General features: G+C 38.2%; 1 protein-coding gene across 1 annotated transcript in view; it reads right to left on the reverse strand.

Annotated features, from left to right (window-relative positions):
• Nucleotides 1-19,197, reverse strand: part of DAGLB (diacylglycerol lipase beta) — a 57,180-nt gene that overhangs the window by 16,038 nt on the left and 21,945 nt on the right. The window contains exons 3-5 of the mRNA XM_036741448.1: nt 8,478-8,652; nt 6,815-7,073; nt 3,969-4,085 (exon numbers count right to left, since the gene is read on the reverse strand). Of these exons, the coding sequence (XP_036597343.1) occupies nt 3,969-4,085; nt 6,815-7,073; nt 8,478-8,652 (551 nt within the window). The remainder of the gene's footprint in view (nt 1-3,968; nt 4,086-6,814; nt 7,074-8,477; nt 8,653-19,197) is intronic.

Genomic DNA, 19,197 nt, shown 5'->3' on the forward strand with positions numbered 1-19,197 from the left:
AAGAGGCAAAGTGGCCCTCAAAGACTGAAGCTAATATTTTTTTCAGACTTTTTGATATAGTGCAGCATTACGCCTTTAATAAACTTTCAGGACACCCTGCTATTGACATTTTCGCTGATATTTCTTTTGATATTGCTCTGATTCCTTTTTTATTTAAAAAATATTATCTGTTATAAGAGATAGGGAAGAAAAGGAGTAACTGTGTTGATGTAAAAGATATAAAAGATAACAATAAAACAAAAAACAACAATAAAAATTTATTTTAAAAAAGGTGATATGGCATCCTAGCTCTTTTGCTACATTTATATCAAGACTAAAGGAAAAGGAAGGGACTAGTTCTAGGAGCTCCAAATAGAGTCTGATGATATCAAAGATGGGAGAAATCACTAATGTCTCAGAAAGGGAAAGGAGAGAGTGGATTTGTGTGCAACAAATCAGTGATAACAACAATAATAACAGCAGCTATAATTTACATAGCACTTCCTATGTCCCGGGCACTGTTCTTAAGCACTTTACAGTTATTATCTCATTTGGTCCTCGCAATAACCCTAAGAGGTAAAATGCTCTAATGATCCCTATTTCACAGATGAGGAAACTGAGGCAAACAAGAGGTTAAATGAATTGCCCAGGGTCACACAGCTAGTGTGTATGAGGCCAGATTTGAACTCAGGTGTTCTGACTCCAGGCCCAATGCTCTACCTACCTGCTCCAGTGTATAACATTAAGACTGGTTGCTACATTAACCCCTTCATGCCAAAACTGTTCAACCCTGTCTATCAGAGAATAGTTTCTAAGGGAAGATCTTCCACTGGAGCTATGGGAATCAATGTGATTGGTAGAATTCATTTTATAGAAATATGCATTACAGCTAACCAACTTTGCTAGCTGCCGTCTATATATGCAATATAGACTGCATAGAGAAAATTAGGAAGCAAGCATGTTGTAATCTTTTTAGAATACTAACTCAAGTCACAGTCATATAACCTTAAAACTAGAAAGGACTTTAGAAATCATCTAGTCCTGGGCTATCCAACCATAGGTTTTTATTGAAACAACAGACAATATATTTTGACTTGCCATTTTTGTGAGAGCTCTGTGGTAGCTCAGCTTCATTTATTAAAACATTTATGTAAATTTCTACGCTTGTAAGCAGGCTGCATTTTGGACAGCCCTGTCTTATAGCACAACAGAGACATGCTGAGAAAAGATGGGAGGAGCAGAATAGGGCTTTGCTTGATCCAAAAAGAAATGACTTTACTCCACATGACAACCAATTTGACCTCCACAAAAGTACGATTTAGGCTCTTCTCCTCTATCCCAAGTTGATTACTAAAAGGGAAAGGCAAGGGAGGATGTCATTCTAAATAATTAAATTTACTTTTTGGTGACTGTGAAATATAAGGTTGAGCTTGCTTAACAAGGGCAAGATAATGAGCAATTTTGTTTTGGGCAGACTGGGCAATTTTGTTTTTGAAAGCAAAAGATGATTTCTGTGAAGAAAAACTATGCCATCTTTCTATGTATTATTAACAAAGCCCAATAGCAAAAGAGAGAAAGAGAAATTTCATTTAAAGTTACTGTAGACATTATAAAATATTTGGGCATCTACCTGCCAAAACAAACCTAGGAAAAACATTAACAAAACTCATCTGGAAGAAAAAAAGGTCCAGAATATCAAGGGAATTAATAAAAAGAAATGCTAGGGAAGATGGCCTAACTTATCAGATCTTAAACTGTATCATAAAGCAGCAATCATCAAAACTACTTGGTACTGGCTAAGAAACAGAGTGGTGGATCAGTGGAATAGGTTAGGTATGCAAGACACAACAGTCAATGACTATAGTAATCTATACTATTTGATAAATCCGAAGACTCCAGCTTCTGAGATAAGAACTCACCATTTACCGAAAACTGCTAGTAAAACCGGAAAATAATGTAGTAGAAACTAAGCACAAACCAACATCTTATACCCTATACCAAGATAAAGTCAAAATGGGTACATGATTTAGATATAAAGACTGATATTATAAGCAAACTAGGAGAGCAAGGAATAGTTTACCTGTAAGATCTATGGATAAGAGAAGAATTTATGACCAAACAAGACATAGTGAACATTATGAAATGCAAAATGGATGATTTTTATTACATTAAATTGAAAAGTTTTTGCACAAAGTCAACGCAACTAAGATTAGAAGGGAAGCAGAAAGCTGGGAAACAACCTCCACAGCCAGTGATTCTGATGCAGGCCTCATTTTTTTTAAATATTTTTTTGGTAGTTTTTGGGGGGGAGGGCAGGGTAATTGGGGTTAAGTGACTTGCCCAAGGTCACACAGCTAGTGTGTCAAGTGTCTGAGGCCGGATTTGAACTCAGGTCCTCCTAACTCCCGGGCTGGTGCTCTACTCACTGCACCACCTAGCTGCCCCTCATTTTTAAAACATATGAAGACCTGAATCAAATTTATAAGAATACAAGTCATTCCCCAATTGATAAATGGTCAAAGGATATGAACAGGCAGTTTTCAGAGGAAGAAATTAAAGCCATCTATAGGCATATGAAAAAATGCTCTAAATCACTATTGATTAGAGAAATGCAAATCGAAACAACTCTGAGGTACCACCTTACACCTATCAGATTGGCTAACACGATAAAACAGGAAAATGATAAATGTTGGAGAAGATGTGGGAAAATTGGAACACTAATGCATTGTTGGTGGAGTTGTGAACTGATCCAACCACTCTGGGAAGCTATTTGGAACTATGCCCAAAGGGCTATAAAAATGTGCATACCCTTTCACCCAGCAATACCACTTCTAGGGCTACATCCCAAAGAGATCATAAAAACAGGAAAAGGACTCACATGTACAAAAGTATTCATAACAACTCTTTTTGTGGTGGCAAGGAATTGGAAATTGAGGGGATGTCAATCAGTTGGGGAATGGCTGAACAAGTTGCGGTATATGAATGTAATAGAATACTATTATAGTGCTATAAGAAATGATGAACATGCAGACTTCAGAAAAACCTGGAAAGATTTGAATGAACTGATGCTGAGTGAGGGGAGCAGAACCAGGAGAACAGTGTACATAGTAACAGCCACATTGTGAAATGACTGACTTTAACAGACTTAGCTCTTCTCAACCATGCAAAGATCTAAAACAACCCCAGAAGCCCCATCATGGAAAATGTTATCCCTATCCAGAGAAAAGAATTCTGGAGTCTGAATGCAGATGGAAGCATACTATTTGCTCTCTTTTTCTTTGGCTGTTTTGTTTCTTCTTTCTCATGGTTCCTCCCATTAGTTCTAATTCTTCTTTACATCATGATTAATGTGAATATATGTGTAATATGAATGTATAAGTAGAGCCATCTTGGAGAGGGAAGAGGAGCGAGAGGGGGAGAAAATTTAAAACTCAAAATCTTATGGAAGTGAATGCTGAAAACTAAAAATAAATTAATTATAAAAAAAAGAAAAAGAAAGAAAAACTATGCCATCATCAAACCAACATAGTTCTATGACATATTTTACTGGAAAGAGACCCAACCTAAATGTCTGGAGGAATCATACTAAATGGGAGGTCAAATGGGAAATAGCTCTGTCAGCTGTCAAAACTGAAGAGAAGGCTGTTTTGCAACATAAGTTTTCTTCGTTACAGTGAACATTCACTTCTGAATTCAGTGTGATGTGAAAACACCTTAATTTGAATTGCTTCAAACCATGTGCAACCAACAGAAAGTAAAAAATTAAATTTTAATTAAAGAAATTTCTACTTAAACTGCCAAAGAATATGTATAAATATGTGAATGTACAAAATAACATCTTTCATTCCAAAAAATACAATCCAGTAGAGCTATCACAGAAGATATTCTTTCGGTTTTCTGTTTGAAATAATGCAGAAAAGTATTTCCAATTAAACTTTAGCAATTTACAAGCCTGTACTGCAAAGCCATTTTATCCAATGAAGACTTACCTGGGAGGCCACTAGGGAATGGCTTACAACTTCTTCAAGATCCTTTCTTTTCTTATCCTGCTGCTGATGGAGAAGAGTTAGACCTGCAGCTATATCGCTAGGTACAAGATCTGTGTCCTGTATACACAAAATAAAAATGTTTTGCATGAAAACTGTAGAATAGGTCATTAAAATCCACATGTAAATTACATCTAAAAATTATGTCTTTCTCTATACCTACAGTCAAAAGTAAGGGACATATCAAACCTTTCAAAAGTAAAAATATTGCTCCTCCTCCCCCAAGAAAAATCTAGAATTCTCATGACTGGAAAGCACAGAAACTATCCTAATCTTTATTTTAATAACCAAGTGATTTAACTATCTTTGTAGTCGTCTTGTCAAGTTTAGAATAATTGAAAACTCAAATGTAAAAGAAGACTTTTCAGTAGAAATAAGACTCTAAGGTAAATTTCTACAAAAATGAGCTTTTCCTCATAAAGAATTGAAAGCTTTCCTACTTGTGTCAGATCTTGTCTGAGGCTGAGCTTTATCTTGAAGAAAAGACAAAGATAATTCAAAATTCCCTAAATCACTTCTATGCTCTGGGACCCCTAACAGCACAATTAATCTTACCCTAACCTTAAAGAGTCTTCCTAATGCCCATCTCTCCCCACTTTCTTGTAGTCTGCACATCATCAAATTAATATTCCAAAAGCACCAAATATCATGCTTACCACATCCCACCTTCAATTATTCCCCATTGCTCAGTACAAATTTCTAACATAACATTCAAGGCTTTCCACAATATAATTTGATCTTATATTTCCAGGCTTATCTCCTACTACTTGCCTACATAAAACCTTCTGTCATAGCCAAATAATCAACACATACAGTAGAATAAGAGAAATGGATTCCAAATTCTAGAACAGAGAAGCATTTAAACTCTTGCAGCCTAAATGGGAAACTTACTTCAAGGATACTATTTTAGAAAATAATATTCCTTTCCCCAACTGATAAATGGTCAAAAGGATATGAACAGACAGTTTTCAGAAGAAGAAATCAAAGTTACCAACAATCATATAAAAAAAATGCTTTAAATTACTAATAATTTGAAAAATGCAAATTAAAACAACTATGAGGTAGCCACCTCACACTTATAAGACTGGCTAACATGACAAAAAAGGAAAAAGACATATGCTGGAGGGGAAGTGGGGAAATGGGGAGACTACTACATTGCTGGCAGAGTTATGAACTAGTCCAACCATTCTAGAGAACAATTTGGAACTCTGGTCAAAGAGCTAGAAAACTGGATGTATCGTTTGACCCAGCAATGTCTCTACTAAGTCTGTATCCCAAAGATATCAAAGAAAAAGGAAAAGGATATATTTGTACAAAAATCTTTATAGCAGGTCCTTTAGTGGTAGCAAAGAATTGGAAATTGAGGGCTTGCCCATCAAATGGAGAATGGCTGAACAAGTTATAGTATATAATTGTGATGGAATACTATTGTGCTATAAGAAATGGATGGTTTCAGAAAAACCTGGGAAGACCTATACGAACTATTACAAAAAGAATTGGGCAAAACCAGGAGAATATTGTACATAGTAGTAGCAATATTAAAATGATAATCAACTACAAAAGCTACTCTGATCATTACAATGATCCCTGACAATTCCAAAGGACTCATGATGAAAAATTATTTAGAAATGAAATTCAAGTGAAATTAGAAATGAAAAACATTCAGAACCCTGAATGTAAAATATCAACTAAGATTTTAAAAAAGAAAGCATTTTTTTCACTTTATTTTTCTTGCAACACGGCTAAAATGGAAGTATGTTTTGCATGACCACATGTACAGTGAGTATCATAGTGCTTGTCTTCTCAATGGCCGGGGGAGGGAATGGAGCAAGGGTAGGAGAAAGAATTTAGAACTCACAATAAAAATATGAATGCTAGAAGTAAAAAAAAAAAAGAAAAAAGATTCCTTAAAAAATGTTTTAAAAAAAAGCACTGCTGCTAAGGCCACAGGATAAATACTGAATCATCTCAACACAGGAGAATCATTACTACACATGAGAACCCTGTTTACTGGCAGCTGCTCTTGTGATCTTAGGAGAAATTTCTCCCCTTCCTCTCCTCCCCCAACTAACACAAATGTATATGAAGTGATATCTCCTTTATATGGACTATAGTAGCTAAGTTTTTCTCAGAGGAAAAAAAAAACAAATTGTGTGAAATTTTAAAATGCGAGTTTGATATGAAAAGAAAATAAATATGCCCAATGGCTCACTAAATAAATAGCTCTGGAAAAATTTACAATAACACTATTCTCTACTACTACAGCCGACACAAGCTTTTCTTTCAAAATATAGTATTTTCTTTCTTATCATATGATATTAAAAATCAAACATCACATGATTGTCTTTTCCTATCTTGGGGGCCCTAAAGCAAGAAAGCTGAGTAGCTGAGTAGAGGATATATGTGAAAGAAACTTGTTTCTTAAATGAATGCATGAATGTAAATAAAGGACCAGATGCTTAGTTATCTCATCCCATACTCTTTGTTTTCATATGACAGAAAAATTTGGTCAAAACCTTATAGTTGTACTGAATCGATAGCTGCTACTGAGTAAGACAGCCTCTTACATAAGAGTGATAAAACTTGAAAAATGTGTGTTCCTGAAATCAATGATTTCCTACAGTTCCTACAATAAGCTGAGTGAAGTATTTCTCCCAAACAGAAAGTATATTCTCAAAGAGTTTTTTGGTGTAAATAGGAAAATGGCTCATATCACAGAGTTCAGCTCTTAATATAAGAAGTATTTGTTCAAATAGAAAAGAAGAACAAATCAAATCCCTTCAGCTTACTGAAAAGTAGGTTGAGAAAAGCTCTGCCGTACTGGAAAAAGCAACTCGAGTGTGGTCATCTTTCCCAATGCAACAGCACATTAACTTGATCCTGGTTTCCCACACACTTCTTGCTGCTGTCTTAAGGCCATTCAATAGCTGACTTGAATCATTGGTATCCAGTGGTTCTGTACTGGAAGTAGAATAAGGAGGCATCTTCCCTCCCAAAGGATCAAAGACAATAATAACGGTAACCACAGTAGAAGCGATGATTATCCAACTGCAAAAGAGAGGAAAAAGGTTGGTGACCATGAGTCTTACATTCAAATAAAGAAACCTATAGTTTTTACTCCTAGGAGTAAATACTTCAACCTCTATTTATAGACATAGTAACTCCAACTGTAAAGATTATCCTTTAATAAGATATATTTTCTAAGAAATTGGGTTGAAGCAAGGAAGTAATTGCACTGAAAGAAAAATCAGTACTGCATTAACCAAAACCAAACTTGAAACAAGAGCTGAGATAAACACAAACAAAAAAATTCCAAAGAGCAACCAACTGCTAATGGAGAAAGCAAAGTATGAACACAATTTTAGGGTTGTTCTTAGTTCTAATTCCACTAATGACTCTCTCTATGGCCTGGGTTAAGTCACATTACAAAGAAATAAAGGCACAGAAGAGAAAAGCAGAGAGACTAACCTGGCCTCTCATGAGATATCTTGAAAATCCCGAAGGTACTGACTATAATTTACTTTGATCACTTCAGAAGGCAACATAGTACAGAATGACTCTGTCACTACTAACCAGCTATGGGATGCTGGGCATTTTTTGGAAATCCTTTTTTGGGGGGGAGGGCAGGGAATGATGGGGAAAGAAGCTGGGTCTCCTTATCTTGCCTAGGATGGAAAAGCCACTCAAGGGGCTGATGTCAATATTGATCAGCATGTAAACTTTAACCTGCTTCGTTTTTCTTCTCTGGGCTGATTTGCCCCTTAGGTAGTAGTCTGACGACCCTCCATTCTTAGGGGCTTTCTTTCTATATTGGTATAGGATTTAGTGTAGATACCTGATGGCCTTTAGCCTTCTTGCATCTCATAATTTCCCAACTCAGGCAGTCCAACAGCCTCAGTTTCCCCTGGTAGCTACCATGCCCCGCACATTTATTTTTGAAATCTTTAAAACAACAGGGATATTAAACCAGCTGATCTTGAGGTCACTCCCAGAAATACACTTCTATGATATGTTGGTGCTAACATAACTTAGTGCTATTTCTAAGCCATTATACTCAATTATATGACAATTTTCTGTCTTCTTCTGCTTTAGTATCTGCCCTTATCATATACTTGCTCTGATTTTTTCCCCTTCTTACAAGAAAACAAAAGAAGGTATATAAATCAGGACAAAAGGAACACAAAGCAACGGAAATAAGCAAGCAGGAGGACAACAGTATATTAAAATAAATGGAAAATGACCTGTATATGTTACAACCAGACACATGTGAACCTTTTAAAACCAAGTAATTCTTTGTGAACACTATGATTTACTAAGGGAGGTTCTATTTCTAGCTATGATGTAACAAAACCTCAGGACTAAATGCCAATATTAACCAGGAAGGCTCACTTACCCAAGTTTCAAATATGTCTCTTTCAGCAAGAAACAAAAATAGAAGATAAAGAACCTCACCTGACAATGACTGTTGCAATTATGGCATTCACAACTGTCTTATCACAGTGAACACCACTGTCTGCTATCCAAGCTACCCCCAGAGAAGCCCAGACCATCTCCGGCAAAAACAGTGCTAGACGAATATAAACCAGCTTGGGCATAGACTTCCGTGGTCCAGGATTACAAATGGTTCCTGAAAGACAGAATGTTTAAATAATTAACTCCAAAAAAACTAAAAATATTTTATACAAATGTAAACATGTAAGTACACACCAGCATATACAAAAATTAATTTAGAAAAGATAATGCTTGGTTATCTATATTTGAATACCAGTTAACCTGACCACCTAACTTTGAGGAAGAATGAGTGAGGTATAGTAAATGGTTGCAAAAAAAAATCCTCAGAAGCTATAGAGATATCTAATACACTTGTTTTATATTTTTAAAAATGGGTCAAAATCATCAGAAAAGAGAAATCCCTTGCAGTTACACATACCTCACTATCAACAAATGCGATACTCATCTTCTAGCCTGTTTTTAAACCAGCCCAATATTTTACTCATAGGCCTTACCTGTTCTCTTTCTATAAAACAATTCAATTACTAACTATATTACTGGTCTACTGAACTTTGTACTTATACATACCAAAATAAACAGTTTGGGAAATTTATTCCTAACTATAATACTCATCCATTCAATACCTTTGCTCCTATACATGATGCTGACTGGGTCCACTACAACTTTATGTTACATAACCTCACCTGGGCTCTCACTACTGCTAGACAATTATACTATAGCTCACTTACCACTATCCCGCTCTCCACATTGGCTATTCCAAACCTTTTCATCCTTCTTCAAATCTCCTATGGCTTTCCCTCCCCCCCCACTCTTCAGCAGAGAACCTTGTCTCATGCAAGGGTAGGGAACCTACAGCCTTGTGGCCACATGTGGCCCTCTAAGTCCTCAGGTGAAGCCCTTTGATTGAATCCAAGCTTCAGTTAATAAAAGGATTTGTTCTGTGAAGTTTGGAATCAGTCAAAGGGCCTCACTTGAGGACCTAGACAGCCCCATGTGGCCTCGAGGCCACAGGTTCCCCACCCATGGATGTTTTACAGAAAAATAATTGAGTTCGTTCACTATGAACTCTCTCTCTTCTTCCCTCTTCCCATCTCTTATCACTCCAGTGCCTTTTGCCACTCTCCTCCTTCAACCCTGTATCACATAATGAAGTGGACTTACTCCTTAGCAAGGCTAACCCCTCTACTTGTTCAAATGATTCGATTCCATCCTGTATCCTCCAAGACATTGCTCCCTTTGTCTTCCCCACTCTTTCACTTATTTTCAGTCTCTCCCTGTCTACTGGCTCCCTACTGCCTACAAACATACATACCTATGCCTTCCCTAGCATGAAAAACCCCTAACTTCCATCCCCACTTATATTTGTCCTATATCTCTTTTGCCTTCTGAAGCTAAATTCCTTGAAAAGGCAGTTTACAAAGGCTGCCTCCAACTTTCTCTCCTCTTAACCCTTTACAATACAGCTTCCAACCTTATCATTCCACCAAAACTGCTCTTTCTAAAGTTACTAATAATCTCTCATAATCTCAATAATCTCTTGTTAATCCTCATTCTCATTGACCTCTCTGCAGCCTCTAACACTGTTGCTCATTCTTTCCTCCTTGATACTCTTTTCTCCCTAGGATTTTAAGACATCACTCTCTCCTGGTTTTCCTCCTACCTATGTAACTGCTCCTTCTCTGTCTCCCTTTATTGGATGTTTTTCCAGATCACATCCTCTAAATGTAGGTATCCCTCCTGGTTCTGTCCTGGGTCCTCTTTTCTTCTCCCACTATACTACTTCACCCAGTGATTTCATCAGCTCCCACTGATTTAATTACCATCTCTATGCTGCTAAGTCTCAAACCTACCTTTCTGCCCCAATCTCCCTGCTAATTTCTAATCTTGCACCTCCAACTACATTTCAGACATCTCAAATTAGATGTCCAATAAGAATCTTAAAATCAACATATCCAAAACAGAACTCATCTTCTTCCCTGAAACCTCCCCCCGCTCATACTTTCCCTATCAGTGTGGAGAGTAATACCATTCTCCCAGTCCCTTAGGCTCACAAACTAGGAATCACCATAGATTCCTCGATATATCTCCCAAATCTTGCCCCACCCCCACCCCCATCCAATCTGTTGTCGAGGTCTATTGATTTCACCTCCACAGCCTCTCTTGAATATGCCCCCTTCTCTCCTCTGACACTGATATTCCTCTAGTCTAGGAGGAGTATCAATTTGCAGTCAATATTGCAATAGTCTGCTGGTGGCCTCAAGTCTCTTCCCATTCCAATCCACCCTTCATTCAGCCACTAAAGCAATTTTCCTAAAACATAGGTCTGATACTTACTCATAGACTCCTATTGCTTCCTATTAACTTCACAAGCAAATACAAAATGCTCTATTTGGCATTCAAAGCCCTTCCATTCTATCCTTTCCAGTCTTCTACTTTACTTCCCAACATGTACTCTTCAATCCAGTAAAACTGGCCCCCTAGCTATACCATGAAAACTTCATCTCTCAACTCCAAGAGTTCTCTCCTCCCCCATCCCTGGAATGCTTCCCTACTCCAATTGAACTACTGACTTCCTCGGCTAGTCACAACTACAATTTCACTTTCTAGAGGAAGTCTTCCCCAATTCCTTTTAATTCTAGTGCCTCCACTCTGTTAATTATCCTTTACATAGCTTGCTTGGTATATATCTTGCTTGGTATATATCTGTTCATATGTTATCTCCCCATTAGATTGTAAGCTTCTTGGGGGAAAACACTATCTTTTGCATCTTTTTGTATCCCCAGCACTTAGCACAGTGCCTGGCACATAGTAGGGTGACTGACTGACCATCCAAATGAAATAAACATGCCAAATAATTCAAGTTTAAAGGAAACAAATTTTAAGTATGTAAACAATTTAAGTACCTAAAACACAAAGAATTGACAGAGTTGAAAATATTACACTGTTTTCTTTCAAAAGTTAGATCACTCAATGCTGAAAACTAAATATATTAAATAAATTAAATTAAAAAAAAGTTAGATCACTTTACAGTTATATTTGAAATTTTGCTCCTTCCTTAGCTTCAATGACACTGTTCTCTTCCTAGTTTTCTCTCTCCACCTTGTCTGTCTCATTCAACTCTTATTTATTTGCTAAAGAATCATTCTTCATCTCCTAGCCCCTTAACCATATGTGTCCCTCAAAGATCTGTCCTGGTCCCTCTTCTCTTTTTACAATCTCTCTACTTGATGAACTCATCAACTCCCGTCAATTCAATTATAATTTCTATAAAAATGAGTCCCAAATTTTAGTATCCATCCCTAATCTTTTTTCCGAACTCCAGTTTCACATCACAAACTCCTTGATGGACATCTCCGCCTGAACATACTATCAGTATAACAGGGATAATGAATTAAGAGCAACTGGAACCCTAAAAATCATCCAATCCAACCCCCTCATTTTACAGATAAAGACACTAAGTCCTAAAAAGATTAAATGACTTGTTCAAGGTTACACAAGCAGTAAGCAGCAGAGCCAGCACCTGAAATTAGTTTTTCCTAATCTAATTTTTATACACACACAAACACACACACACACAGACACACATACACACACAAACACACATACATAATAACACTATATACCACAAAGTTAAAAAAGGAAAATAAGCCTAGATAAGTTCGTAATAAATTATTAAAAGTTAGGCATATTTTGACTATATCTTTTCTGAGGAAAACATTATGGAAGGCAAAGCCCTATCATTAAATATCCTTAGTATAAGAGACTGCAGGTTACAAGAACCAATGACTTGACCCAATATAGCATTTATGTGATACTGCAATCAAAACACTGTTTCATATACCTAAAATACCAGCTGATTTAAGCAAAAAATACTAAAAGCCAACTTGTTGAAACACAGAAGTAATGTTTATAAATCTAAATTTGTCTGAGGAGTCCCTCTCGGGTGCGTTGTAGTTAAGCAAAACTGAAATGCTTTAGCTAACAGTCCACCAAGCCACCTGGCCCCAACCAACCTTTACAGACATTTCACCTTACTACCCCTAACAGTCTCTTCTTTCCATGGTCTACTACTTGTTTCCCAGACTGGGCATTCCATCTCTTGCTTCTGAGGCTTTGCCTTCAATGTACTCCTTATTCACCTCTACCTCTTATAATACTCAGTCTCCTTCAAGGTTCAGCTCTGGTACCACTTTCTATGAGAAACTTTTCACACTCCTTTCTTAAATTACTTTGTATTTCCTTATCCATTTACATGTAATGACGAGTCCGTTTTTGTCTTTATCTCCAGCACCTAGCACAACGGTTTACACTTGATAAATGTTTGTTGAATGACTGAAAATACCTTCCATTATTGCTGTTATGTTTTCAAAAGTACAAAAATTTTTGTTCAAGTAATCTCCATTGTAGTGATGCATGCATACATATATATATGTATATGTACATGTACATATACACAGATGTGTATATATGTATATGTGTACATACACAACCATATACACATGTATATATATAGGTATATAGAAATCAGATATTGCTGTATGGATATTTACCTTGCCAGCCACTAGGGGGAGGCAGAGGATAATACTTGTTCAGGAAGCAGATGGTTTCCCAAAGTGGCTAACTGGCCATCTTAGGAAATACACTAATAAAATCAACAGCACAATGGATGTTAAAGGACAACTAATACTACTGCTTGTTGCTGTTCAGTCATTTCAGTTGTGTCCAACTCTTCATGATCCCATTTGAAGTTTCCTTGGCAGAGATGCTGGAGGGGTTTACCATTTCCTTCTCCAGCTCATTTTACAGATGAGGAAACTGAGACAAACAGGATTAATAAGTGAGCTGCCCAGGTCACAAAGCTCTAAGTTTCTAAGGCTGGATTCAAACTCAGGTCTTCGTAACTCTAGGCCTAACACTCTATCTACTGTGGCACCTAGCTGCCCCTAATATTACTTACTACTAGTATAACATTAATGAGATAATTAGCAAAGGTGAAAACATAAGAAGTAGGTTTCTGTTGATTAAGGTTTCATGCTCATAATGAAGCAGATTAGGCTATGTGCTGGCACTGTGCAAGGCTCTGAGGGAACAAATTCAAAGAATGAAATGATCCCTACTCTTGAAGAGCTAATACTTTAAAGGAATACAAGTACATATACAAGTATAAGGGAAAGGGACTGGACCTGTGATTTCACTGGTATATGAGCAAGTCCTTAGTGAGGAAACTCCATGGTTCCATAGTAAAGAAAATCCCTAGTGAGAAACCCACCTTTGCCACATCTTACAGTTTAAGAGTTACCTATAGCCACGAGAGGTTAAGTTACTTGCTTAGGGTCACATAGCCAGTAAGTGTTTTCCTGGCTTAAGGCTGGCTCTCTATCCACTATGTCTTGTTGCCTCTGTAAATAAGCATACAGAGAAGAAATAAAAGAATAAATTCTAACAAATGCAAAACAGAAAAGAAAGGCACTAACGTTTGGGGAAGGGAGGGAGCAGGTGAGGAAAGGCTTCATGTAAAAGGTGGGGCTTAAGATCTGAAGGAAAAGGAATTTAGGAGGTTAAGGAAAGAAAGTGCATTCTGGGGATAGGGAATGGCAAAAGCACAGAGCTAAGAGATGGCATGCTGAGAACAGAGGCCAGTTTGATGGGATCACAAGAGGATAGGAAGGTGTCCCATTGAGGGATGACCAATGAGGCTACAAACATAGGTTGGGTCAGGTAACAAAGAACTTAAAAAGCTAAACAGAGAAGTTTCTATATTATCCTAAAAACAATAGGAAGCCAGGAGAGTTGAGTGAAGAGTGAAGTGGTCTGAGATGTTCATGGGTGAAACAATTTAAGCTCTATGAGGAAGATGGACTGGAGTAGGGAAAAATTTGAGGAAGAGAGATAAATTAGGAGATTGTTGCAATAATCAAGGAGGGAGTGATGGCATCAAAATCCCTCCAATCCCTCTACTTGGCAGTACTTCCTCAATCATTTTTGCTATGACATCGCTGCTCTCCCTTCTAAAAGTAACCAATTTAACTCCACTCTATCCTCTACTCTTGGCCTTCTAACCCACAGCCACTCATTCCTTGTCAAACCAAAGCCATGGAGTACTCCAATTCCTATGCTTTCATTCACAAGCTTTTGAAAGGCAGTGGAAACAATATAAACTCCACTGACTAGATACACTACAAATTCATGTTACACACTTCAGTGGGACCCACACTACAGCACTGTTTCTCCTTAGTTGATTCTCTACTTCACTCTCCACAAAAGCTACTCCAGACCTTCTCTCTACTCAAGCTTCCCAATATCTCTCCCTCCCCCCACTCTCTGCTGAGGATTTGGCCTCTTTAACTGGCTGAGAAAATTGAAGCCATTTTCTGTGAACTGTTTCTACTCTCCTTTTCTTCATCTCAAAAAACCTCTGATATCTACTTTCTCCTCTATTTACCTAGTCTCTAATAAGGAAACAAGGTCCTTCTTCTTACCAAGGCCAACTCCAAACAAGTACCCTTGATTCCACACACACACACACACACACACACACACACACACACACACACACTCACACACACACACACACACACACACACAAACACATGCCATTTTTTCCAAATTGACAAATCATTCATACCTCTCCTCTCTCACTAATCTTCATCCTCCAGGTTCTCTATTGATTCCTTCCCTATTGCTTTCAAATATGACTGAGGTTCCTCGATCTTTAAAAAAAAAAAAATCCTTGGGGCACAGCCAAGACGGCAGCTGGAAAGCAGGGACTTGCGTGAGCTCTCCCTCAGGTCCCTCCAAACACCTATAAAAAATGGCTCTGAACAAATCATAGAGCTGCAGAACCCATGAAATAACAGAGGGAAGCAGGGCTCCAGCCCAGGAAAGCCTGGATGGTCACGGGGAAAGGTCTATCGCACAGAGCTGGGAACAGAGCCCAGGGTGGGCCGTGCCAGGACAGAACAGGCCACAGCACCCTGAATCATTGAGCTGTGGCAGTTACCAGACTTCTCAACCCACAAACACCAAAGACAACAGAAAAGGTTAGGGGGTAGAACTGCTAGAACAGAGTGAAAGGAGTTCCCTGTCCACCCCAGCCCCAGGGGCAAAAAAGTGGTGCAGCTCTGGGGCTGCTTCCAGCTGCGGTTGTTTCTTGGCCCCAGGCCCACCAGGCAGGAGGAATCTAGCAGCAGTTCAGAGCAGGAGTGCAGAGCCTGCTTGGATCTGTATTGTGGTCCTGGTTGGCGGTTCTTGGAGGAGGAGGAGTGCTGCTGTGGCAGAGCTTGCTGTGTAGAAGTAGCTCTGAAAACAGCAGCACAAGGCCCCTAAAGCTTGGGACAAAGTACTCACTACTCTACAAGCAGTCATACCTTTACAAAAAGCTCAAGGGTCAAGTAGTTGGCTGGGAACATGAACAGGCAGCAAAAACAGACCCAGATTCAGAATCAGACTTTAGAATCTTTCTTTGGTGACAAAGACCAAAACATACAGCCAGAAGAAGTCAACAAAGTCAAAAAGCCTACATCAAAAGCCTCCAAGAAAAATATGAATTGGGCTCAGGCCATGGAAGAGCTCAAAAAGGATTTGGAAAAGCAAGTAAGAGAAGTAGAGGAAAACTTTGGGAAGAAAAATGAGAGAAAGGCAAGAAAATCATGAAAAACAAGTCAATGACTTGTTAAAGGTGACCCCAAAAAATACTGAAGAAAATAACACCTTAAAAAATAGACTAACTCAAATGGCAAAAGAGCTCCAAAAAGCCAATGAGGAGAAGAATGCCTTGAAAGGCAGAATTAGATAAATGGAAAAGGAGGTCCAAAAGACCACTGAAGAAAATACCACCTTAAAGATTAGATTGGAACAAGTGGAAGCTAGTGACTTTATGAGAAATCAAAATATCATAAAACAAAACCAAAGGAATGAAAAAATGGAAGACAATGTGAAATATCTCACTGGAAAAACCTCTGACCTGTAAAACAGATCCAGGAGAGATAATTTAAAAATTATTGGACTACCTGAAAACCATGATCAAAAAAAAAGCCTAGATATCATCTTTCAAGAAATTATCAAGGAGAACTACCTTGATATTCTAGAGCCAGAGGGTAAAATGGAAATTGAAAGAATCCACTGATCACCTCCTGAAAAAGATCCCAAAAAGAAAACTCCTAGGAATATTGTCACCAAATTCCAGAGCTCCCAGATCAAGGAGAAAATACTGCAAGCAGCCAGAAAGAAACAATTTGAGTATTGTGGAAACACAATCAGGATAACACAAGATCTAGCAGCTTCTACATTAAGGGATCAAAGGGCTTGGAATATGATATTCTGTAGGTCGATGGAGCTAGGATCAAAACCAAGAATCACCTACCCAGCAAAACTGAGTATCATGCTCCAAGGCAAAATATGGACTTTCAATAAAATAGAGGACTTTCAAGCTTTCTCAGTGAAAAGACTAGAGCTGAATAGAAAATTTAACTTTCAAACACAAGAATCAAGAGAAGTATGAAAAGGTAAACAAGAAAGAGAAATCATAAGGGAAAGTTGAACTGTTTTGTTTACATTACTACATGGAAAGATGATATGTGTAATTCATGAAACCTCAGTATTAGGGTAACTGAAGGGAATATACATATATATATATATATATATATATATATATATATATATGAGAGGAATATATTGAGAGAGGGAGAAAGCGAGAGATAGAATGGGGTAAATTATCTCACATAAAAGTGGCAAGAAAAAGCAGTTCTGTGGGAAGGGAAGAGGGGGCAGGTGAGGGGGAATGAGTGAATCTTGCTCTCATCAGATCTGACTTGAGGAGGGAATAACATAACACTCAATTTGGTATCTTACCACACATGAAAGTAGGGGAAAGGGGATAAAAAAGGGGGACAATAGAAGGTAGGGCAGATAGGGGGAAGAAGTAATCAAAAGCAAACAGTTTTGAAAAGGGACAGGGTCAAGGGAAAAAACTAAATAAAGGGGGACAGGATAGAAGGGAGGGAAATATAGTTAGTCTTTCACAACATTACTATTTATGGGAGTGTTTTGCGTAATGATACATGTGTGGCCTGTGTTGAATTGCTTGCCTTCTTAGGGAGAGTGGGTGGGGAGGGAGGAGGGGAGAGAATTTGGAACTCAAAGTTTTAAAAGCAGATGCTCAAAAAAAAAAAAGGGTTGTTTTTGCATGCAATGGGAAAATAAGATATACAGGCAATGGGGAACAGAAATCTATCTTGTCCTACAGGAAAGTAAGAGGAAAAGGGGTGGGGGGAGGGGAAGGAGGGTGATGGAAGGGAGGGCGGACTGGGGAACAGGGCAATCAGAATATATGCCATCTTGGAGTAGGGGAGGGAGGGTAGAAATGGGGAGAAAATCTGTAACTCAAAATCTTGTGGAAATCAATGCTGAAAACTAAAAAATATCAAATAAAAAAAAATCTTTTAAAAAAAGTGCTTATTTGCTTAAACTTAGACAATTAAGTGCCAAGAGAGAACAAATTTCTATGGAACATGGAAAGTTGGCTGTCATCTTAGAGAGAGTCTGAAGAAACATTCTGAGAATTCGACTGTTAACTGTATAAAAATCCCACCTGAAGACTTAAGACATACCACTTCATACCTGAAGAGGTATGAGTGGTTCCCTAAAGGACAAACCAGGTACTGGGACATGGTGTAAGGTACTTGGGATGTCTCTCAGTCAATCAAGATTCATGTGTCACAACTCTTATTCTGTGGAGTAGATATTTAAAGAAGAATTCCTGAGGGAAACGATGACTTTAGCTGCCATGCTGAGAGGATTGTTGTGCCATGGTCCAGGTGTTTGAGGAGTTAGCACTTACGTTCATTGGTTATAGCTGACAACTTCTTTTACCTGCTTTTGAAAAGAACACCACCTGTGGCCAATATGTGGTTGAAATATTTATGTGTGCCTTTGTATTATTTTTTAGTGTTAATAAATTATATGGCCAGTAAAAAAAATCTTCACTACACACTATGATCCTTAAGCCATATCATCTTCCCTTTCACAGCTAAACTTCTAGAAAAATATACTAGTTGCCTCTACATTCTGTCCTCTCTCGCTCCTCAATCCTTTGCAATCTTACTTCCAACCTTAAGTGCTCTCTCCAAAATTATTTTTAATTGCCGTACACGATGGTCTCTTTTCAGGCCTGACCTCCTTCTAGGCCTCCCTGCTATATTAGACACTGCTGACCTCCCCAATACTCCAGCCTCTCTGGGTTTTTGTGACACAACTTTTTTTGATATTCTTCCTACTTGCCTGACTGGTCTTTGGCCTGCTTTGCCAACTTATCATTCATATCACACCTCCTGTCAATGTTCCCTAAGGCTTTGTCCTGGGCCCTCTTCTCTTCTTGGTCTATATTCTCTCAAAGTGCCTTCATCACGTTCCACGTTTAGTTATCACCTCAGCTGATGACTCAGCAGAGAGGCAGCTGTGTAGTTCTCCCCAGTCTTCAGTCCTACACCACAAGCTACCCACTGGACATCTCAAATTAGAAGTTCTGGAGACATTTCAAACTGAACAGGGCCAAAACTGAAATCATTACCTTCCCTCCCTCTAAGCACACCCTCCATTCCTCTTCCAAACTTCTCTATTTCTCTCAAAGGTATCATATTTCTAGTCTCTCAGGTTCATAACT

Source organism: Trichosurus vulpecula, chromosome 1, assembly GCF_011100635.1.
Source record: "Trichosurus vulpecula isolate mTriVul1 chromosome 1, mTriVul1.pri, whole genome shotgun sequence".
NCBI classification, from domain to species: Eukaryota; Metazoa; Chordata; class Mammalia; order Diprotodontia; family Phalangeridae; genus Trichosurus; species Trichosurus vulpecula.